Source organism: Mesoplodon mirus, assembly GCF_964341445.2.
Source record: "Mesoplodon mirus genome assembly, chromosome: 9".
Classification (NCBI taxonomy): Eukaryota; Metazoa; Chordata; class Mammalia; order Artiodactyla; family Ziphiidae; genus Mesoplodon; species Mesoplodon mirus.
The window spans coordinates 10938732-10963505 of NC_138985.1; the positions used below are offsets into that span (position 1 = coordinate 10938732).

General features: G+C 42.4%; 1 protein-coding gene across 1 annotated transcript in view; it reads right to left on the reverse strand.

Annotated features, from left to right (window-relative positions):
* Positions 1-16688: 16688 nt before the first annotated feature.
* The window catches only part of LOC309810772 (ATP-binding cassette sub-family A member 13-like), a gene marked incomplete at both ends in the record, with an annotated part of 199753 nt that continues 191667 nt past the window's right edge, over positions 16689-24774 (reverse strand). Inside the window, 2 exon segments of the mRNA XM_082632984.1 lie at positions 16689-16763; positions 18000-18105. Coding sequence (XP_082489110.1) covers positions 16689-16763; positions 18000-18105 — 181 coding nt within the window.

Here is a 24774-nt window from a genome sequence, read left to right on the forward strand (position 1 = left end):
TTCTTCTTTCTCTAATTGCTTTAGGTGTAAGGTTAGGTTGCTTATTTGAGATGTCTCTTGTTTCTTGAGGTAGGATTGTACTGCTATAAACTTCCCTCTTAGAACTGCTTTTGCTGCATTGCCTAGGTTTTCAGTCATTACGTTTTAATTGTCATTTGTTTCTAGGTATTTTTTGATTTCCTCTTTGATTTCTTCAGTGATCTCTTGGTTATTAAGTAGTGTGTTGTTTAGCCTCCATGTGTACTTCTGTACTTCTTACAGATTTTTCCTGTAATTGATATCTAGTCTCATAGCATTGTGGTCGGAAAAGATATTTGATACGATTTCAATTTTCTTAAATTTATCAAGGCTTGATTTGTGAACCAAGATATGAACTATCCTGGAGAATGTTCCATGAGCACTTGAGAAGAATGTGTATTCTGTTTTTTCGGATGGAATGTCCTATAAATATCAATTAAGTCCATCTTGTTTAATGTATCACTTAAAGCTTGTGTGTCCTTATTTATTTTCATTTTGGATGATGTCTCTATTGGTGAAGGTGGGGTGTTAAAGCCCCCTACTATGATTGTGTTACTGTCGATTTCCCCTTTTATGGCTGTTAGTATTTTCCTTATGTATTGAGGTGCTTCTATGTTGGGTGCATAAATACTTACAATTATTATATCTTCTTATTGGATTGATCCCTTGATCATTATGTAGTGTCCTTCTTTGTCTCTTGTAATAGTCTTTATTTTAAAGTCTATTTTTTCTGATCTGAGTATTGCTACTCCAGTTTTCTTTTGATTTCCAGTTGCATGAAATATCTTTTTCCATCCCCTCATTTTCAGTCTGTATGTGTCCCGAGGTCTGAAGTTGTTCTCTTGTAGACAGCATATATATGGTTCTTGTTTTTGTATCCATTCAGCCAGTCTATGACTTTTGGTTGCAGCATTTAATCCATGTACATTTAAGGTAATTATCAAGATGTATGTTTCTATTATCATTTTCTTAATTGTTTTGGGTTTATTATTGTAGGTCTTTTCCTTCTCTTGTGTTTCCTGCCTACAGAAATTCCTTTACCGTTTGTTGTAAAGCTCATTTGATGGTGCTGAAGCCACTTAGCTTTTGCTTGTTTGCAAAGCTTTTAATTTCTCTGTCAAATCTGAATGAGATCCTTGCTGGGTAGAGTCATCTTGCTTATAGGTTTTTCTCCTTCATCACTTTAAATATATCCTGCCTCTCCCTTCTGGCTTGCAGAGTTTCTGCTGAAAGTTCAGCTGTTAACCTTATGGGGATTCCCTGGTGTGTTACTTGTTGTTTTTCCCTTGCTGCTTTTAATATTTGTTCTTTGTATTTAATTTTTGATAGTTTGATTGATATATTTCTTGGCATGTTTCTCCTTGGATTTATCCTGTGTGTGACTCTCTTGCTTCCTGGACTTGATTAACTATTTCCTTTCCCTTATTAGGGAAGTTTTCAACTATAATCTCTTCATATATTTTCTCAGTCCCTTTCTTTTTCTCTTCTTCTGGGACCCCTATAATTCGAATGTTGCTGTGTTTAATGCCGTCCCAGAGGTCTCTGAGAATGTCCTCAATTATTTTCATTCTTTTTTCTTTATTCTGCTCTTCAATAGTTATTTCCACTATTCAACTTCCAGGTCACTTATCCGTTCTTCTGCCTCAGTTAATCTGCTATTGATCCCTTCTAGAGAATTTTTAATTTCATTTATTGTGTTGTTCATCACTGTTTGTTTGCTCTTTAGTTCTTCTAGGTCCTTGTTAAATCTTGTATTTTCTCCATTCTATTTCCAGGATTTTGGATCATCTTTACTATCATTATTCTGAACACTTTTTCAGGTAGACTGCCTGTTTCCTCTTCATTTGTTAGGTCTTGTGGGTTTTTGCCTTGCTCCTTCATCTGCTGTGTGTTTCTCTGTCTTCTCATTTTGCTTAACTTACTGTGTTGGGGTCTCCATTTCTCAGGCTACAGGTTCATAGTTTCCGTTGTTTTTGGTGTCTGTCCCCAGGGTCTAAGGTTGGTTCAGTGGGTTGTGTGGGCTTCCTGGTGGAGGGTGCCTGTGTTCTGGTGGATGAGGCTGGATCTTGTCTTTCTGGTGGGCAGGTCCACGTCTGGTGGTGGGTTTTAGGGGTGTCTGTGGCCTTATGATTTTAGGCAGCCTCTCTGCTAATGGATGGGGTTGTGTTCCTGCCTTGCTAGTTGTTTGGCATAGGCTGTCCTGCACTGTAGCTTGGTGGCCCTTGAGTGGAGCTGGGTCTTAGCGTTGAGATGGAGATCTCTGGGAGATTTTCACTGTTTGATATGATGTGGACCTGGGAGTTCTCTTGTGGACCAGTATCCTGAAGTTGGCTCTCCCACCTCAGAGGCACAGCACTGACTCCTGGCTGGAGCACCAAAAGCCTGTCCTCCACAAGGCTCAGAATAAAAGGGAGAAGAAAAAGAAAGAAAGGAAAGAAAGAAAGAAAGAAAGAAAGAGAAAGAAAAAAGATAAAATAAAATAAAACAAAGTGAAATAAAATAAACTTATGAAAATAAAAAAATAATTATTAACAAAAAAAATTTTTAAGTAATAAAAAAAGGGGGGGGGGGCAGACAGAGCCCTAGGACAAATGGTGAAAGCAAAGCTATACAGACAAAAATCACACACAGAAGCATACATATACACACTCACAAAAAGAGGAAAAGGGGAAAAAATCTTAAATCCTGTTCTCAAAGTCCACCTCCTCAATTTGGGATGATTCGTTGTCTATTCAGGTATTCCACAGATGCAGGGTACATCAAGTTGATTGTGGAGCTTTAATCCGCTGCTTCTGAGGCTGCTGGGAGAGATTCCCCTTTCTCTTCTTTGTTCCCACAGCTCCTGGGGCTCAGCTTTGGATTTGGCCCCGCCTCTGCGTGTAGGTCGCCGGAGGACGTCTGTCCTTCGCTCACACAGGACGGGGTTAAAGGAGCCGCTGATGTGGGGGCTCTGGCTCACTCATGCCGGAGGGAGGGAGGGGCGTGGAGGCGGGGCAAGCGTGCGGCAGCAGAGGCCGGCGTGACGTTGCACCAGCCCGAGGCGCGCCGTGCGTTCTCCCGGGGAAGTTGTCCCTGGATCCCGAGACCCCGGCAGTGGCGGGCTGCACAGGCTGCCGGGAGGGGAGGTGTGGAGAGTGACCTGCGCTCACACACAGGCCTCTTGGTGGCGGCAGCAGCGGCCTTAGCGTCCCACACCCGTCTCTGGGGTCCGCACTTTTAGCCGCGCCTCGCGCCTGTCTCTGGAGCTCCTTTCAGCAGCGCTCTGAATCCCCTCTCCCCGCGCACCAGGAAACCAAGAGGGAAGAAAAAGTCTCCTGCCTCTTCGGCAGCTCCAGACTTTTCCCCGGACTCCCTCCCGGCCGGCCGTGGCACACTAACCTGCTGCAGGCTGTGTTCACACCGCCAACCCCAGTCCTCTCCCTGCGCTCCAACCGAAGCCCGAGCCTCAGCTCCCAGCCCCGCTGGCCCCGGCGGCCGAGCAGACAAGCCTCTCGGGCTGGTGAGTGCGGGCCAGCACCGATCCTCTGTGCGGGAATCTCTCCACTTTGCCCTCCGCACCCCTGTGGCTGCGCTCTCCTCCGCAGCTCCGAAGCTTCCCCCCTCCACCACCCGCAGTCTCCGCCCGCGAAGGGGCTCCTAGTGTGTGGAAACCTTTCTGCCTTCACGGCTCCCTCCCACTGGTGCAGGTCCCGTCCCTATCCTTTTGTCTCTGTTTATTCTGTTTTCTTTTGCCCTACCCAGGTACGTGGGGAGTTTCTTGCCTTTTGGGAGGTCTGAGGTCTTCTGCCAGCGTTCAGTAGGTGTTCTGTAGGAGTTGTTCCGCGTGTAGATGTATTTCTGATGTATCTGTGGGGAGAAAGGTGATCCCCACGTCTTACTCTTCCGCCATCTTGAAGCTTCTCCCTAAACATGTTTTTATGAAAACATTATACGACCTGGTAAGGGGCGGAGTTTCTCTTGGATATCGGATGCTCACTCTGCCTTCAGTGCTGCCTATAGCAACCACTCTTTCGATGCTTGTCCACGTGTTACTGGTTCTATCACACTGGACCAGTCGACTGCCTGTCTTCAGTGTCCATCTCCTCATCTTTTAACCAGAATCCAGCCTCCTCTGGGTCACAGAGACCCCGGTTGCAGAAAGATGGTGTGCTGAGGCCCCATGCCAGTGGTTTAGAATTCAGGAAGAGGCTACAAAGTAAGCATTTTCCAAGGTTTGGCCTCAACATCCTCCCGAGCCAAAACGCCAGGAAAAACAGAAGTTTTATCTTGAACAGATGGGATTGTTGAAATCAGAAAGAACCACATCCCAGTCCCACAGTGGTACCAGCCACAAGCACTTAGAGCATCTAATATTCAGGCAGCACTAAGCTGATCAAAACACAGCACAAACAAACGAAACACAAGAGGTTCTTTATTGCCCCTTTCGCATAAAAGGGTGAACAGATTGATAAAAATAACTTCCCGTGGATCTCATTATGCAGAAATCATTTTTATGGTAAAACTATGTGAAAACACCTTTCTTAGACAAACTCCTACGTATGTAGACAAGCCTTTAGTTGCAATAAGAGATAAATAGATTGAACGCCTGCTCCAAACATTTCTTATTCAATAAGGCGATGTTTCAAGGCCCTCTAACAAAGAGCAGCCGGGGAAGAGCAGCTCCAGTGAAGCTGCCCTTTGGCAGGGCCGTCTCCAAACTGAATGCACCCTAAGGGCAGTGTGCCTGCCGCTGGGCCTCCCCAGAGGTGGGCACGTGACTTTTTTGAATTCTAATCTTGTCAGAAAGTCTGGACGCCTCTTTTGATTCCAGGAGTCAACTTTTCTCGCTGAGAAAAGTTTCATGGCAATGAATGTGCGTTTTCTCTGTCATTTTTTCATTCTAGCAATTTGATGGAGCTGATCTCTGGTTACAGTAAAAAAGAAGGAATCCATGGAGACCTAAGCAGTGTTCAGGCTTCAATGAAGCATCTTGGCTTTGTCTCTAAAAAAAATTCCAGAAAAGGACTAAACCTCCAAAAATTCCTTTCACCAGAAGTTGTGTTCGCTGCAAATATCTTACTAACTTGACTCATCTTGTTAACACTGTCAGTTATGTTAGACTTTTGCAGACACCATTTTTTATCTGCTAAGACTATGTTGTCTTTTAGGAAAATGTTAGTACCTAAAGGCTATGCTGAAATTTCCACGTGACGAAATTTGAATTATATTTTCTATTCATTGTATAATGTGGTTTTTATAAGAAGTGATTATTCTTGAGATTATTACAAGAGGAATCAAGAATGCTCCCTTCTGTAACTGAGTGAATGCACGTGTTTACAGAATTACATGTCATCTGAAGACAGCAGGGTAAATGTGCTCTTTTGTGTACAACAATCCCTTGGGCAAGAAAGTGGACGCATTTCACAATTATTCACAGTGAATGAATCTCAAAATGGTAATTCTGTGAAAATCTCCCATCTTAGAAATTGTGTGCAATGCATTTAAGAATCAGAATAATTAAAATTTAAATGGGCCGCGTACCATTAATTCCACGTCTCTACTTGGAGGACTTCAGTAAAATTAAAAGAAGGTTAATTTCTAAGTCAGCAAGATATAGAAATAGGCATAGACATGTGTGTGTGTGTAAATATTCTTAATAAACTAGAATAACCATTCAAGGTCCACACGGCTGCTCATCCCCCGGGAGACGTGTCTTCTGGAGGCTCAGATGAGGCCAGCAAACCACTCCTAACCCATGAGCACGTCCAAGGTGGTGCATCGTGTCTGCAAATGTTCCACTGTCCAGAGCAAGCTCCACAGACGAGACCAGGCTCACAGGTGTGGATGCAGTCAAGTCTGGACAAATCAGGCTCATTGCTTCAATCAAATGGCCACAGTCAGCGTTCCATGGACCATCGTGTCTTTGGATGAGGAGCCCAGGACATGCAGATTACAGGATATTCTTTGAGTGTCTCACTCAGCAAGAGTTCATTACACTTGTTTATTACACTGCAGGGGTTTGAATGTCACCCCCCCAAAATTTATGTCCACCTGGAACCACAAATCTGATTTGGGGGTAGGGTCGTTGCAGATGTAATTAGTTAAAACGTGGTCATCCTGGATTGGCATGGGCCCTAAATCAAACGACCCGTGTCCTGAAGAGGAGAGACACAGACACACAGGGAATGTGCCATGTGATGGGGAAGCAGAGACTGGGATGATGAGCTGGAAGCTGGGGGCACCAAGGACTGACAAGAGCCGTCAGAAAGAGACAAGGAAGAGACCCACCCAGGACCCTTCAGAGAGAGCACGAAATTGCCAATCCTTCATTGTGAATTTTGATAAGAGAATAAATATCTGCTGTCTTGGGTCATCCGGTTTGTGGTAGTTTGTTACAGCAACACCAGAAAACAAATACACCTGTTAAGTGCCACAAACTGTTTTTCAAGAGCTGAGAGCAGGTGAACAGGTGAACAGGTGAACAGGTATACAGGTGAGCGTGGCAGCCTTTTGCAAAGACAGGCTGAGGAGAGCACATATGGCAAATTTGACCCCTTGCATCTTGCCCTTTGCTTTCTTTTTCATGTAGAATTATTAATTTAGAAGAGAAATCTTGAGAAAATGGAAACTATGCCTCATAGCGGAAAAAAAATACATTTTAGAGTAAAATACATCTTGGTTTGAGTTGCTTCTCAACTACTTGCTCGGAAACCTAGTGAATACCATTTTTTTTTCTGTTACCTCATCTGTAAAATGGACATATATAACCACTTCTGGACAGTGTCATAGGAAATACAAGACCAGTTAAGGCATATAAAGTGCCTGGCACAGAACAAGCAGGTAACAAAAGAGAACTCGTATCACAGTTGGCTAGTTATGCCTGGTTTCAGCTCTCTAGACAGACTACTTACAATTTGAATTTGTGTCTGATTTACCTTCATACTCTCTTACCTTCAGTCCTCAGCTCTTTACCTGGTACTATCATCACCGTACAAAAGTGTGTGATCATTAAAGGAATAAGCACGTGAATGAAAGAACAAACCTCTGGATGTGTCTCCTGATCTCCTGTCTGACTGAGATGCCCTTGTCTCTGTGCTTTTCTAGCAACTTCCACTTACTCCTCTGAAGGGCTGTCTCTCTTACCAGATCGTGAACACCTTGAGATGCCCCTTAAACTCTGAGCAAATAATGCCGTTAGTGAAATTTAATCCAGCAGACAAGACAATCTGAGCTCTGAGAGGCTTATTTCACCCTGAAGCCTCATGAATTCTCCCTTCCTCAGTTCAAAAGATGCTGTCTTAAAATTGCTAGATGATTTCTTAAAATTGGTTAAGGTTTAAAAAGAAAAAGAAGAGGGGTCTGGTGTTAGCACAGTACAAATTGGGAGTTTCTTAAAAGCAGTCGGGTACATCATTGAAATCTAATTGAATGTTCTAATCCATATGCATGAAAAACAATTTGTATTGTTTCATTACTTAAAAGCAGTGCAAAGATGAGGGTGCTAGGGTCTACTGGATGAACGTTCTTCTGAAAAAATTCAATCAAATGAAGCTTAACTCTTTATATCTTGGAAATACCTAAATACTGCAAATAACCTGTGTTTTGATTTTGATTTCAGATTAATAAAAATTGTATCAGAGTTAGTTTTGTCCACAGTTTACTTCATAACAGAATTCCAATCTTGAGAGCATTTCTTCTAGACAGAGAAAAATAGACAACTCAGTGTTCAAACACACTTGCATTGAAACCTCCGTGAATGTGTGCAGGATCAGTAGCTCTAGAGCATTATTGGTTCAGAAAAAGTGAAGGGAATTCAATGGGAGGCCATGCGCAGAATCGCAGGATGTCACCACTACCCCTGCCCTGCAATGTCAGAGTCCTTAATCTGGGTCAAATCCGTGCTGGACATTTTGACGTAAGTTTTGCTACTTAATTTAGGTGCAATTCAAGTAGTGGTGGACTCTCTTCCAAGGATCTTGTTGACTCTGTTTCTAAGATATCCCCTTCGTACCTCAAAGTGAGATTCATTGTACCTTGTTGTTTGGAAAGCTCTAGTATTCTTACTACCTGGTTTTTATTCTCCTCAGTCCAAATGATCTTTACAGAGAGACTTTTGTTTCTGATAGGATGGAGGAACCAGGAACCAGATTTGCCTTCTCACCTTAAAGAACTAAAAGGAATGAGAAAAAAATGTATATAAAACAATGGTTTTCAGACACGAGAGATCCCTGAAAGAAGGGAATCAAAGCGTAAAACCCCTACAACTGCCCCTGCTTCCCACCTGGGGAAGGACTCTGGGTCGTGGCAGCAGGAGGAGGAACACAGATGGAGACTAGCAATTGCCCGGATGTCAGGAGATGGACCGGCGAGTGTGGGGAGAACAAGATTGCAGGGCCGAGAACCACGGAGAGCAGGGTGTGTGGTGCATGGTCTCCAGAGTTTGCAGAGGGTCCCTCCAATCACTTAACAGATGGATAACTGGGGCACACACTGGGGAAGATGCCTGAAGCCTGGGGAGAACCACCCCAAAGGAGCAGGTAGAACCATCTCCAGCGCTCACACAGGTCAGTATGCTTGGTGCTTCCACTGTACAAAGTGGAAAAAAATCATAATACACAGAGGATTGGGAAGAGTAACCCATGGGAGGGTTTTGCTTCAGTCGTGGGGAAAATACGTCCCACACTAAATGCTGATCTGGCTCAGTCTAACAAAGTTGAAGAACAAGTCTCAAAAATATCCCACTGTTTCAAAGTAATCTAACTGAATAAAAATGAAGACTTGTTTGAAGTAAAAGGAGATACAGAACTCAAAAAAGTAAAATTACGATGTCATCAGGCATCTAATTAAACATTTTCAGACTTAAAAAGAATCATAAATATCCATCAAAGCTGATCCAGAAAGAGATTCCAATGACAGAATTATTGTAGTAGGGACATTGATACACTCATTATAACTTTATTTGATATATTCAAGAAAGTAGAGCACAGCAAAGTATGAGACATAGAAGACATAAAAAATAAAACCCAAATTGAATTTCTAGAAAGGAAATCTACAATGTCTGAGATGAAAAATAACTGGGTAAAAGTGAAAGCATATTTCTGCTCAACACAGAGGGGACAGATTAGCAAAAGTGAAGACACAGCAGTCAAAGCATCCGAAAGGACACACAAAGAGACCGAAAGCAGAAGAGCCTCAGTGAGCAGGGCTGGGTCGTCAGTAGTGTTTGGATATTTCCAACTATGTGACTGAGGTCAGGGATTCAGGATGCAAGTAACTTAAGTCTCATAGCAGGAAATACATATATGTGCATAGTGATTTATATGCATAATCATCTAGGCAAATGCAGAGAAGAAATCATTTCTGGGAAGTAAAGGAAGGCTTAAAAATAGATGGTATCCAGTGGCAGTGGAGGAGGGAAGGATTGGGAGTTTGGGGTTAGCAGATGCAAACTATTATATTAATATATAGGATGGACAAGCAACAAGGTCCTATGTAGAGCACAGAGAAATATATTTAATATCCTGTGATAAACCATAATGGAAAATAATATATATGTATAATGGAATCACTTTGTTGTATGGCAGAAATTAACACAACATTGTAAATCAACTATACTTCAATAAAATAAATTTTTTTAAAGTAAAAAAAAAATAGGGTGATATCTGTGTTGAACTGTAAATAATAATAACAATAGCAATAACAACAGTGTTTTGGACAGAATGTTTGTGTCCCCCCCAAGTCTGTATGTTGAAGACCCCACCCCCAGAGTGGCTGCATTGGAGATGGGCCATTACAGAAGTAATCACAGTTAAACAAGGGCACCGGGTGGGGCCCTGGTCAATGGGATCAGTGTCCTTAGAGGGAAGAGCCAGCGAGCTCATTCTCTCAGAGAGTTCACACCAGCTGAGAGCTCAGCTGGGCAAGCCAGGAAAAGAGCCCAGAATAGGACCTACCTGCAGCCACCTCGACTGGGGGCCTCCAGCCTCCAGAACTGGAAGAAGTAAATGGTTGTGGTTTCGGCCACCCAGTCTATGGCGTTTTGTTACGGCAGCCCTAGCCCTAATGGAATGATGCAAGTAGTAAAACAGTGATGCTTATTAAGCGCTCACTGCAAGCCAGCTCTACATATGTTATCTTGCTGAATTCCCACAGTGGCCCTGAGCATCCGGATAGTTTAGGTAAAAGCTGAATCACAGTCAATTAAATAAACTTTCTGTAGTACCTACAGCCAAAGACCAGGCTATTCATGACGGCATGATCCTACCTCAAGATTGATTCCTAGGACAGCTAATATCACTCAACATTCACTCCATGCTGGACAGTGGTGAAGAGGGCTTCAGCATTAACGATCAAATTCAATCCTTGGAATGGATAAAGATGATGTGACACATATACACAGTGGAATATTACTCAGCCATAAAAGGGCACGAAACTGGGTCATCTGAAGACACGTGGATAGACCTAGAGACAGTCATACAGAGTGAAGTAAGTCAGAAAGAGAAAAACAAATACCATATATTAACGCATATATGTGGAATCTAGAAAAATGGTACAGATGAACTTATTCGTAAAGCAGAAATAGAGACACAGACATATAGAACAAACTTATGGTTACCAAGGGGGGAAGGGGGGTAGGGATAGATTGGGAGATTGGGACTGACATAGATACACTATTGATACGATGTATAAAATAGATAACTAATGAGAACCTGCTGTAGAGCACAGGGAACTCTACTCAGTGCTCTGTGGTGACCTAAATGGAAAGGGAATCCAAAAGAGAGGAGATTTATGTATATGTAGAGCTGATTCACTTTGCTGTACAGCAGAAGCTGACACAAGAGTGTAAAGCAACTATACTCCAATAAAAATTAATTAAAAAAAACTTTGATCCTCAGAACAGCCCTCTGAGTTGGAGATGCCCTCCACATTCATCACAAAGAGGAACAGAGGCTGGGTAACAGAGGTGGAAGTAACACCCAGAGATGCCCCACTATTCTGAGGTGAAAGAGGCAAGATTTGAGAGTAGGTCTTTCTTATTTCAGAACCCATCTTCCCACCGCCCTAAATTTTACAGCATTTCAACAAGGAGAGGGGAAAACATGCTTTTCAAATAGAGGAACTACAGAGAAAATACTCAGATACATTGAGGTATGGAAGGGTAGAGTCCATCAGTAAGTGGGCTGGAAAAGATCTCACTCAAGTTGGAAGCAGAGCCAGATCTGCTTATGCCCAGCTGGTGACCTTCCCTCGACATGCTGCCTGACCCCAGCTCATCACCCTGATTCGGTTCAGTTTATGTAAAGGCAAATGAAGTCTTCATTAGCTTACATTTGGGTAGAGCAAGCCCCAATGTAACACTGAGGGTACCTATGAATAGGTGAAAAGCAGTGACCGATCAACCATCATGACACTACACGAAGGGTTTGTCTGAAGTTACGTCCCAGTGTTTAATGAACAAAACCACAACTATATCCTCACAATGTGGTAACACATGGAATTCAGCATACAAAACCATAACTCATGGGACATAAATGCCATGGCAAATATGATATACACGATGCCTTCCATTTGAAAGATGGGCTCATGAAACTTCTAGATGTGTTTTTTAACCAGTACATTTTGCTAGGTTTGAGACGTGCATTTAATGCAGTAGACTTCATTTTTCCTTAAAACACTTGAATGTAAAGAAACGTGATAAATTTACTGATAAAAATAGTGAAATGGGGCTTCCCTGGTGGCGCAGCAGTTGAGAGTCCTCCTGCCGATGCAGGGAACACGGGTTCGTGCCCCAGTCCGGGAAGATCCCACATGCCACGGAGCAGCTGGGCCCGTGAGCCATGGCCGCTGGGCTTGCATGTCCGGGGCCTGTGCTCCACAATGGGAGAGGCCACAACAGTGAGAGGCCCGTGTACCGCAAAAAAAAAAAAAAAAAAAAAAAAATAGTGAAATGTCTCCCACGCAATGACAAGAAATAGCAAATAATTAAGAAAAATGCTTTTGACTTTTTTCAGCAATTTGAAACCCTTTCCAGCAAGAAAAAAATATCCATTAAAACTCTCAGTAGGAATTCTCACAGCGAGAAAATGACAGTGTCATTTATTTAACCCAAATTGAAAATATCCATAAAATTCTTTTATCTATTGTTTCAATTTGATAATGCTTATAAGTACAAATGGCATCTGATCTACAGATGTTAATACACTACTCTAATCCTGAAAATAGTAATACTCTTAGAACCTGGGTTGCCCAAAAATAGTCACATAATTTGACATTACCTAGTTCACTCAACGTGGCCAAAATTGATTTCATTCTGTTCTCACATGAAATGACCACAAAACTTGTTGTGTTCTTCTGTAGTAGAAACTGCTGGCTGCCTATCCAGTATTTGTTTTTTTCTTCTTGCATAGAATCAGAAGCCACGTTTCATTTAAGGTCCACAGCTAAAACTGTACTGCCCAAACATTTGCAGCTAAGATATGGTCATGTGACTCTTTCTGGCCAATGTTGTATAAGCCAGGAGACCTCTTTAAATGGTATGCTTTTCCCCCTAATCCAATGTATTTTTTCTTGTCTGCATTGACTATATTGCGATAGCTAGAGCTCCAGCAGCTACGTTGGAACATAAGGGAAATTCTAAAGTTGGCAGAGCTGCGTTCTCCGTGCTATGGAGCCATTACATCAGCTCCCTCGAGAGTCGTAGGCAAATAGCCACTGCTCACTGAGTAGTGTTGATTTGCTCTGAAATTCTCTTACCTTCCAATATCTTTCTTCCTGTTCCCCATTTGTGCAGGCCCATCCAGATGGCGGTGACTCCACGAGGTCAGTACCCACACCCTTGGTTGGAGAGCAGGGTGTGCTCAGGGCTCACAGACCTCACCTGCCATCCCCACCGGACTGCCTGCTTCTCGAGGACAGAGGCTGGGGCTTTGCACTGTGAATCCCTCACCTCACGCTTATTGCACCCACCGTCCATTTATGTACACAGAATGAGCTTGATAATATTAATTGAAAGAATGATCATGTGCATGCACACGTGTGTGTCTGAAAGGGCTTGGACTATTCAAGGGTGTGAAACTGAGTTGAAACATACTGTAAACATACCAGCCCCAAACCAACACTGAGCTGGATAATGCAACACCCAAGCAACAGCCAAAGGGGAGAACACGGTCACACCCATTTGGAAATTTAAAATGTCTATATCCCCCATTTGGGTAGAAGAATCTGTGATTAAGCTGAAGTATGCACATCCTACTTACAAACCCTAAATATTGAGGGGAGGGTGTCTGTGGTGCAAGTATTTTGTAAGATGTTTTGGAGGGGTAATGTTGAGCCATTTTTTAATTCAATATCCACTAAGCGAAGCTAAGTATTAAGTTTAAGGCCTTACTCTTTACCATTCCAAAAATATAATTCTTGTTTGAATTTTACACTGTTGACTTTGCATGAGGGCTTTACTACATCATCTGTTTAAACATCTGGGTAAAGATAAACTATATAATAAAAGCCAGATCAGTGGAAGTGGAATCATCAAGGTTGTCTCTGCCTTACAAAGTACTCCACTCAGAATGCTTTCAAAAGACAGTAGTTTGTTTAAAAGTCTCAGCTGGGTGACCTTAAGCCCAAAGGTCTTAAGACAAATGTTTAACTCCAAAGGCATAACATATCTGCATGACTTACAAATGCAATGACATTTTCAACATTAACATAAGATTTGACCTTTTGTGTCCCATATTCTGGGATATGGCATTTTAGCACATTGGGTTTCTCTTTTTCTTCCTGTTTATTGTTCAAAGGCATACCCTGAAGCATGAACTTCATGAGCAAAGCAACTCAAAGCCTAGAAAAGAATCCGTAAGAGCAGAACATAGCAGAGTAAAACAGAATTAAATTTTAACCTTTCAGTCTTTAAAATATCCTAGTAGTTTCATTTCCTCCTTACCAAAATTAAATTAGATCCCTAAAGATGCAAGGAAATATACTGGCAGAAACACAACTACATTAAAGCACACTTCATTTATTCATGGCAGTATAAACATGTTTGTGTTTCACAAATTTTATCTATTGATTCAACAACAACAGCAAAAGATTACATCTTCCATTTTGACAATGAGACGATGGTAGAATTGGGAGAAAAATCAAAAAACCCTAAATTGTAACTTCTTTTAGGAAGCATAATTCATGTGATATATGTGGATCAAAATCATTCAATCAAAACTATCCATGATTGGCTTAATCCTTAACATTTAACAATATCTCTAGTATAGAATTATGTTCAGGAAAGATATATTTTAATGACATCTTGCTTCAGCAAAGAAATACCACAAAAAAGTGTTTTGCTTTGATCACAAGCTACCGTCACTCAAAAACTTAATTGGATAAGGATAAATTTTAAAATAAAATCAGTGCAGTCCTCCATTGGGGTTTTAGAGGAATGTTACTCAAAGAAGGTTGAGAAATATTTCAATTCTGAAGTGTCTGACTGGAAACCATTTTGAGGAGCAGACGCGGTGATTTGATGTGTTTTACTAACTATAAAATGCAAACGGTGGGGTTTACAAAGCCTTTTAGAGTCACATCTGAGCACTTTATATTTGAAAATACTCTGAGGACAATAATTCTGAGAATGACAGAGTTTTAGAAATATAAAAATTGTTTGAAAATTAATGTTTACTACATACGGTGCTGGTTTTGCTTATATAATTAGAAGGTACCTAGATATTTCCTTAGACCATTGGTATTCAAATTGGAATGTGCTACAGAAACCAGGGAGACTTGTTTAAACCGAGACTGCAGGGCTCCTACCCTAGAGTTTTAGATTCTGGGGTGGGGCCTGAGAACCTTCATTTCTGCCAAGCTCCCAAGAGATGCAAATGCAGCTATTATGGGGACCAACACACTTTGAAAACCACTGACTTAGAATGACTTTAAGAATGGTAATTATTAATCCAAATTAATTAAAAGAAAATACATCTATATTATAGCTCTTTCTATATTCCCCTAAATTTATAATCTGTGAAATTCTGGTCAGACTTTTTGTAAATGATACAGAGTACCCAGTTCAAAGTATTTAATTTTGCTAAAGGGTTGACTAAACATCTCTTTAATCCATATTTTTTGAAAAGCATCTTTTGTAAGAAAAAATGGTATGCTTTCATCTCATAACATATAATGTCATCCAGGGTTAGAGAAACTGTACATTTAAATCACTGAATTGTTATTTAGACACATGTAAGCATAATCTAGTAAAAGGATAACAAAAATAGAAAACAATTCTGGGCACCATTCCCTATACAAATAAGTTAGGAAAGCCTTTAGCCTTGGGGGCCTCAGTTTCCTTAAAATTAAAATGGAATGTTGGACCTGGACAAACTCTGACAGCCTTTCCAGCTCCAGAAGGAACGTCAATTCCTTCCCGTGTCCCAGGAAGTCGGCCCATCTCTCCTTGGCAAAGACAGTAACTGAATCAGAGGAACTGCCCAAAAGTCTGCAGAGAAGAATGACCTTTCAGTGTGATCACTCTTAATTAACAAAGAGTTTCAAAACAGAAAATGAAGGAGAGAACGAGACTGGCCGGCCTGCGTCTTCCAGCTCCTCTGCGGCCCACTCGCTCCTTTGATCTTTGAATCTTAATTATAACAAAAGACGAGGTTTTATTTCTCTGAACAACGTCTTCTTCAGCGCTTAGACAGGCAGGTTCTGTGGGTGCTCACGACCGGTGGACGGATCAGAAGGTGGTGCAGTTTGTTGCTGCTCAGTTGCAAAATTTAACAAATATCTGAAAGAAATGATGAAAATGATTAACTTCGAGGCACACTCAACCCTTTGTTCTCAACGATTACAGGGAACATCTTCTCCAAGCCCTGCCCAACTTTTCCTAAGACTCATAACCATTCATTCATAGCACCCCTTCCTAAATCACCCTCAACAGGTAGGTCTTCTGAGGACCCAACTCCAGGAATGACAAACATTTCTGGAAAATTAATAAATCATCAGGAAATTCTCGATGCCTTAAGCACGGCTTTAGATTGACCTGTGATCTAATTTCACCTTCTGGGACTCAGGGAACCAAGCACTTTTCTTCCCAAAGTCAGCTCACTTTCAGTGGAGCCCCTTTAATTATTGGTGGGGGGCGGTGGGTAAGTGGGGATGGGAAGGCTGACAGTGCCTGATCTGCTTACCAAGCAACCAATGAAATTATGAGCAGATGGAAGCCCTGAATGTCGACTCTTTACCTTGAGTGGAGAGCACACAATAACTGGGGCCCCTCACACTCACCATCTTTAGCAGAATTTTGCAAACTCAAATGGTGATTAATAAAAGAAATGGTGACCTCAAGAAGTATAATCTGGCTCGTTTTTAAATCGGCTGGAGTAGGCCTCAAGAAAAACAACGTGGTGATGCCTTTAAGGTACCAGACCTGCTCCAGAGGGGTTTGCTTGGTGGAGTAATATTTGATACTCAGGAAGTTTTTTTTTTTTTTTTTTTTTTGCGGTACGCGGGCCTCTCATTGTTGTGGCCTCTCCCGTTGTGGAGCACAGGCTCCGGACGCACAGGCTCATTGGTCATGGCTCAAGGGCCTAGCCGCTCCGCAGCATGTGGGATCTTCCCGGACCGGGGCATGAACCCGTGTCCCCTGCATCGGCAGGTGGGCTCTCAACCACTGCACCACGAGGGAAGCCCTCAGGAATTTTTTATTGTCCTCCAGAACTGGCTAAGCATGTCCATCTTTTAGGCACATGGTATTCCAGTAAATTAAGGAGCTGCCCCTAAAAGCAAAAAAAAAAAAAAAAAGATTGGATCACAGGATTAGGAGTCTTTTAAGCAAAATTGACCACACTATATTTAACTGCCAAATAAATTATCTTTTTGCAAACCACACCTTTAAATACTAACTGGGTGTGGGGGTCAGTTTTGTGAGTCTCCAGAGAATGGTCATGGGCTACAATTCACCACAAGGCATATTGATAAGAGGTTTCCCCCTGGGTGGGGTGGCCTCTCTGCCCCTTTCTGCCCCCACCCTCGCCTTGCCACAAGCCTGGGAAGCCCCCTCTAGGGGGAAGAAGACACCTATCGATGGCTGACAAGAAGGAGGTATATGGGACATCACAGAGATGCACAGAGACACCTGAACCTCACACCGGTGCACCCGGCCGTCCCCACCATTAGGTGAGCAACTCCTGGTGAGATGTTTAACTGTTCTGAGCCTCATTTCCACGGGTGCACATGGAGATCCCAACAACGGGTTCACGGGGTAGTTTAGAGTGGTCCTTGAACCACTGTGACTTGGACAGCATGCTTCTCGCTGGGTAGGATTTTACCCAATGGTCGTGGATGAAATAGACACGCAATGTGTAGCTCCTTTAAGGACTACAACCTATTAGAAGTTATGACAAACTGGAATCATGGGGTCATCCAGGAGAACTGCAGATGGCGCTTCTCAGATGTTTGTGTGTACAAGGATCGCCTGGTCCCCTTGGTAAAGTGCTGATTTGGGGTCAGTATGCTGGGGACTGAGATGCTGCAGCTCTCACCTGCTCCCAGGTGATGAAGACCTGCTGGCTCAGGGACCACACTTTGCATCAAGTGTGTAGAGGGTTGTGATCTCAAGCCCAGGGCCTTTCCTGTGAATTAATGTTGAAATCCCTGAGCCTACACACCCCACAGCAAATGCATGGGAGAAATTAACTTTTGTATCTTCCATCCTCAACAAAACAAACTGTGTGATGAAGTTGTTCCCACAGAAAAGGGGGGATGAGTAACCACCATCTGCTCTGGGTGACCCAACAAGGGGAAAAGCAGGCTTGTCATCCTTCAGCGAGGTCAGGTGAGATTCATCAACCCTGCTATTTTGGGGGGAGAGGTGTGGCCTGTACTTTGCAATGATGCCAGAACAATAAGCGATATCTTTTGACAGCAAAGAATTAAAACAGGGGAAAAGACAAGTACACTTATAAGATGTTTTTAGCTCAAAACAAAGAAGTAATGTACAATATTAGCACTACCTTAAACTGGATTCCTGGAAAAGAGAGCTTCAAGCAGTTGGAAACAGCATTGTGTTGATTTGCTTCATTGCAGCGCCAAACCTTGACTGTATAACCATCACCAAACCTGAGAGTTGAATTCTAAAAATAAGGTTACTATTATATAGCCCTAAGATGGATAAACTCTAAGTCCATTTTCACAGGAAAGCAGAAAAAGAAAGTAACTATTCCAAATTGTTGGAAAATTTTGTGTTCTCAAAAATAGAATATTCAGGAAGTAATTATAAGTCACTTATGCAGTTTGCTGTAATTCACTGACACAGAGATTGATTTATCTTTTCAAAAAATCAGCAAATTCTGGAATCAACACCTAGTCCATACAAGAGGGAGGGTGAAAGTGTGAAAGCAAAGTACTGAGTTAAGAAGTCAGAGCTGGGCTAGAGACGGACCCTGAGAACATCCCAGCTTCAAGGGATGACAGCGTGGCTGGGAAGGATGGAAGGGAATAGGGGCTGCTTATGGGATGAAGCCAGACATTCGTTTATCACAGAAAACAATTCTCCTAACTGTAATTAACCCTGTGGGCCCTGTGACTACAGGGGCCCCTCGGCCTGACATTTCAGAGTTGCGGGCGGTAGGTCTGCTGGGGTCTGAGCGACCACACCTGAGGTTATGTTCGTACCATACACAACCTCAAACAGTGACCTCCTAGAATGCATGGGGCTTCCCAAAACCATGAGCGTTTATTCTACTGCATACCCCAGATGCCCTGCATCTCAGTAAAAATCCATTAGTGAAAGCAAATACACAAATATATCAAGATGTCAGCAATTTTTCATTGGTTTTCTTCACTGATATATGTACCCCAAGTACCTAGAACTAATAAATATTAGTTGAATGAATGAATGAATGGATGAAAAAAGGCATGCTCAGAGCCTTACAAGCACCTTCATTTACAAAGCATTGTTGGGGAGATGGTTACATTTAAGGAACTTTTCTGTAAGTGAGGTTGACTAACATGTTTATGGGCAAAGCACTTTTCTGGTGAATCTACCTGGTGAAGAAGAGGCCAAAGGTAGCGTGGCCGCGCTTCAGAGACATGGATCAGCCTTGCGAGCACCCAGAGATCCTCGTCCTGGTTCTGTGTCACAGCCTCCTGCCCTGCTTTCAGATCCCCCGAGACCTGTGTGTGACTCCAACGGCCTCCCGCTATTTCGAGCTAACGGTCTCCAGGCCACTCAGGGCTGAGAGGTTGCTGAGGACAGGACATCGGTGAAAGCAGCCGGGGACGCAGGTCTCCTGAGTTCGCTCTCGGGTCTCTCTGAGGCCAAGCCCCGCCCAGGTCTGCACAGGACTTGTGTGTTCTGTCGCCCTGCCTTCTCTGGGCCCGTGTCAGACATGGTGCTACCGAGGTACAAGGGTCCCTGTTCTGTGTCCACGACAGCATCCCGGGCGTGTGCGCATTTAATATTCCCCACAGGGAAGAGCTGAAGCCCAGATCCTTGAATGGCCCCCATGGGGAGGGGCTGCTTCAGGAGCTGCTGCCCGTCAGAGAGCTCGCAGCTGTCCTGGGGGGGGGGGACAGGCTGGAGGGGGACAGCTGAAGGATGGAGAGGTGCTCCTGGTCAGGTGGTGATGACGATCCTGGGGGCAAAGGTCAAAGCATCTGGACAGCCTGGGTGTGATCCAGCCCCCTCTCGCCAACCCCCGTCCTCACTCCAGACCTCTGACCCTAGGGAGTCAATTTTTCCCACCTCGGTTCCCTCATCTAGAAAATGGGATCATGAAACCAGTTCCCCAAGGAGGCTGTCAGAGAACCGATCACGTGAACCCCTGTAGCTTAGGTGAGACAGTGCCTGGCACTGAGGAAGCAGGTGAATAAGTGTGCAGTGAAACCAAGGTTCTGCCCAGGACGTGGCCAGAATGAAGGAGCCCTTTCTTTGGTGTGAAGATGCTCACAATTTATCTGGGGAAGTTAGACAAAGTAAATGAAAAATCAGAACACAGGTGGACCTAGAGGTTATCGTACTAAGTGAAGTAAGACAGAGAAAGACAAATATCATATGATATCGCTTATATGTGGAATCTAAAATATGACACAAATGAACCTATATATGAAACAGAAACAGACTCACAGACATAGAGAACAACCCCCGCTTGTGGTTGCCAAGCGGGGGTTGTTGGATGGAGTGGGAGTTTGGGATGAGCAGATGCAAACTATTACATACAGAATGGATAAGCAACAAGGTCCTACTGTAGAGCACAGGGAACTATATTCAATATCCTGTGATAAACCACAATGGAAAAGAATATGAAAATATATATATATAATATATATATATATGTATAGCAGAATCACTGTGCTGTACAGCAGAAATTAACACAACATTGTAAAGCACCTAGACTTCAATAAAATAAACTTTAAAAATCAGGACAAACATTTGCCGCATTTGCTACATAAAAAATAAAAGGGTGACAGGCAACACTGAGTAAGCAGAGATGTCTTTGCTCTTTCACGCACACCACGATCCAATTCACATTCGCAGGAATGGCAGCCCTCCAGGCGTATTTTCCTAATGCATTTTTAAAAATGCATACTAAATTCCAATAATTGTCTAACAAGTTCTCACTATAAGAATATATACATATTAATGTTTAAAATTCAGCTTTACTCTAGAGAATCTGAATTACACAGTTCTTAAAAAAAAAAAAAACTCAAGAGAATATGTTTCTGAAATTGGTTGGCAAATTCCTGAGGATCTCTCTAGAATACTCAACAAGACATGTAGACAGAAAGTTATAAAAGCACAGCATCTTCAATAACTAAGAGAATCTTTGCAGATTATCAAATTCATTCACGATGCGAGTATCTAATGTATGTTAGCCTTCCTTTCTCATTTCTGCCTATAACCTACACACATTTATGCCAATGATCTAAGTTCCACAAAGGATTTATTTGATTCATGTGCTTTCCAGTCTAAAAGCTTTCAAAGGAACCAAGGAGTCATTTGCTTATATATTCACTCATCCCTCTCACATTTCCAGACAACAGATCACACCCACATCATTTGCAAAGTCGGTGATTACAAAAAGATAATAAACAGCGTCATCTGCCAGTGAAGGCACCTGTAAGAAGCATTCGACCACTGCTGGGATACATTTAGGTACCACAAACATTCAGTGTAATACACCTAATAAATGCTAAAACAGGGGAGCAGGCAACGCACTAATGGAATAACAAACATACACACGTGTATTTTAAAAGCCAGTGAGAGAATAAGGAGGGCTGGCTGAGTGATGGATACTTGTTGGTTACATTCAAGCTCCAAACAGTCCTCTCTAATCACCCACGCGCATGGTGTTCTTGATATTAATACTTTCACATCAAGTACTTCATTATATTATATTATATTTATTATATTATATTATATTATATTAATTATATTATATTATATTATATTATATTATATTATATTATATTATATTATATATTATGGTAAGTCCCCTACATAAAAATGAGTTCCATTCCGAGAGCTCATTCATAAGTCCAATTTGTTTGTAAGTCCAACTAATTTAGTCTAGGTACACAACTAACAAAATCGGCTATATAGTACTGTACTGTAATAGGTTTATAATACTTTTCACACAAATAACACATAAAAAACAAACACAAAAAATAAAGAAAACATTTTTAATCTACAGTACAGTACCTTGAAAAGTACAGTAGTATAGTACAAGAGCTGGCTTTTCTTAGCAGTACCAGCTACATCACTGCTACTTTTACGCCTGCTTCCAGACACCCTGGGCTTGAAATAAAGATACTGTACTACTGTACTCTACACAGTCCTGTACAGTAAAGTACACAAAAGCACAACCACTTGTAGAGGATGCACGCACGTGACAATGTACGCCAGACACATGAACTAACTTATGTGATTGGACATGCGAACACACGTTCGCATCTTTGAAAGTTCGCAACCTGAAGGTTGGTATATAGGGGAATTACTGTATATTAGACTAGATTAGGATTAGATTAGATCATATGATATTTGATATCATATCATATCACATATTTATAATAATACTGTGAGCCCCAAAGAGGTCTGGGCTTCTCACCATGACTCAGGTTATCACTAGCAGAGACGGGCTACCCAGGCCTTCTGACTCAAAACCACGACTCTCCAAGGCCAGGGCCTTTATTACTTCCACTTCAGTTAAGTCTGTTTCAGAAACCTTTCTAACCACTGCAGATGCAAATCCGAATGGTCCTGAGAAGTATGCAAGGAAGGCATTAACATAAAGAGAGCCTCCCTCTACTGGGCATATACCCTGAGAAAACCATAATTCAAAAAGAGTCATGTACCAAAATGTTCATTGCAGCTCTATTTACAATAGCCAGGACATGGAAGCAAACCTAAGTGTCCATCACAGATGAATGGATAAAGAAGATGTGGCACATATATACAATGGAATATTATTCAGCCATAAAAAGAAACGAAATTAAGTTATTTGTAGTGAGGTGGATGGACCTAGAGTCTGTCACACAGCGTGAAGTAAGTCAGAAAGAGAAAAACAAATACTGTATGCTAACACATATATATGGAATCTAAGAAAAAAAAAAGTCATGAAGAACCTAGGGGTAAGATGGGAATAAAGACACAGACCTACTAGAGAATGGACTTGAGGATATGGAGAGGGGGAAGGGTAAGCTGGGACAAAGTGAGAGAGTGGTATGTACATATATACACTACCAAATGTAAAATAGATAGCTAGTGGGAAGCAGCCGCATAGCACAGGGAGATCAGCTCGGTGCTTTGTGACCACCTAGAGGGGTGGGAGGGAGAGGGTGGGAGGGAGGGAGACGCAAGAGGGAGGAGATATGGAGATATATGTTTATGTATAACTGATTCACTTTGTTATAATGCAGAAACTAACACACCATTGTACAGCAATTATACTCCAATAAAGATGTTAAAAAAAAAAAAGAGAGAGAGAGCCTCTGACAGCTAATGAATGAAAAGCAGCCCTTGGCAGCTGGAACCAGCATTCCTCCCAGGGAAAAAAGGGACTTTGGAAAGAGCATCTGTGAGCTTCTGAGTTTAAAGGCAAGATCTCGGGGGGCAGGTGACACGGCCTCACAGTGAAGAGAAGGTTGATCCATGTTAACATACCTCTGAGCATGAAGATTCCTCTCTACAGCCAGGGTGCCAGGTTCCTAAATGACCCCACCAGCCACAGATCCAGAATTCAGAGCACAGGTCAAAGCTGCCACAAGCAAAGGCCAGCAGAACTGTCTCAGAACTTGGAGGCCACACAGCCTTCACTGAAAGATTGGACATCTTCCCTCTGACGTCAAACTCCTGAGGCAACTATTACATAAAGAGAAGAGATAAACCACAAGGTCCTACTGTAGAGCACAGGGAACTCTATTCAATATCCTGCAATAATCCATAATGGAAAATAATATGAAAAGAAAGGATATATATACATGTATAACTGAGTCGCTTTGCTGTACAGCAGAAACTAACACAACATGGTAAATCAACTAAACTCCAATAAAATTTTAAAAAAATAAAGAAAGTCAAACTCTTGGGCTCAGCCCGCCAGGCTCTCTACGACCTGATGCCCTCTCTTTTGGCTTTTCATTCTGTTCATACCTGATCCCTTTTCTCCATTTATTCAACATGTTGATTTGGTGCTCCATGTGCAAGGTCCTATGCTGGTTGTGGAGGCCTTTGCCTCCAAAGATTCCCTTGAGCTCTCGGGGTCAGGATGCCCTTCTCCTGTGCATCCCCATGTGTGGAGCATCCTCCTAGTTGATCAGTTGCTACAGCAAAGCTGCTCAAAGACAAGGCCCATCAGCTCTCCTGCCTGGTGTCCAGGTACTGTTTGATGAATCAGTGAGTGGATTAAACTTTTTGTTAGAATTTCTCTCCTAATTGAAAAGCAAAATGAGCTGAATATTTCTGTAGGTTTTCTTTTCTTTGGGGGAGAATGGAAAAGGACCATTTTTAAAGCATGGGGCAATAGTCAGGTCGGCAGGATGGTAAAGTAAGCACCCACTTCTGCAGTACTAGACCCCTGTCACCTGCCCAGCCAGCACCATGGACCATGTTGTTTTCAGGGTGCTGAGATTTCAGCTTAAGACCAGGGCCCTCATCCAGCTTCCTGCATTTTTTTCACGATCTCTCAACATTTTTCTTCATTTCAGAAATGCCTTAGAATCTAGATAGATAAAAGATACATTTTAAGGCTGGTAATAGTACATGTGATTTTCTATATTTCTCAGTCCTGATAAGTAGACATTTCTTTTTTTTCTTTATTCTTTTCATTTTTAAAGAGAAACTTGAGATATAAGTTTAACTATTATCCATAAAGTTGAAACCCTAACACCATGATTTCCACTCTGAGTAACAGAAGATAACTTTCACTCAGAGTGTGGAGGGGGGAGTCAACAGAGGTCTTTATTGTTGAAATAAATTATTTATGGGATTTTCTGATCAATAGAAGCATTAAAAAGCTTCTAAATGTGTAATAATCCTCCTGCATAAAAGTAGGGGCCAAGGGCTTCTCTGGTGGCACAGTGGTTGAGAGTCCGCCTGCCGATGCAGGGGACACGGGTTCGTGCCCCGGTCTGGGAAGATCCCACATGCCGCAGAGAGGCTGGGCCTGTGAGCCATGACCACTGAGCCTGTGCATCCGGAGCCTGTGCTCCACAACAGAAGAGGCCACAACAGTGAGAGGCCCATGTACCACAATAAATAAATAAATAAATAAAAGTAGGGGCCAATAGGAA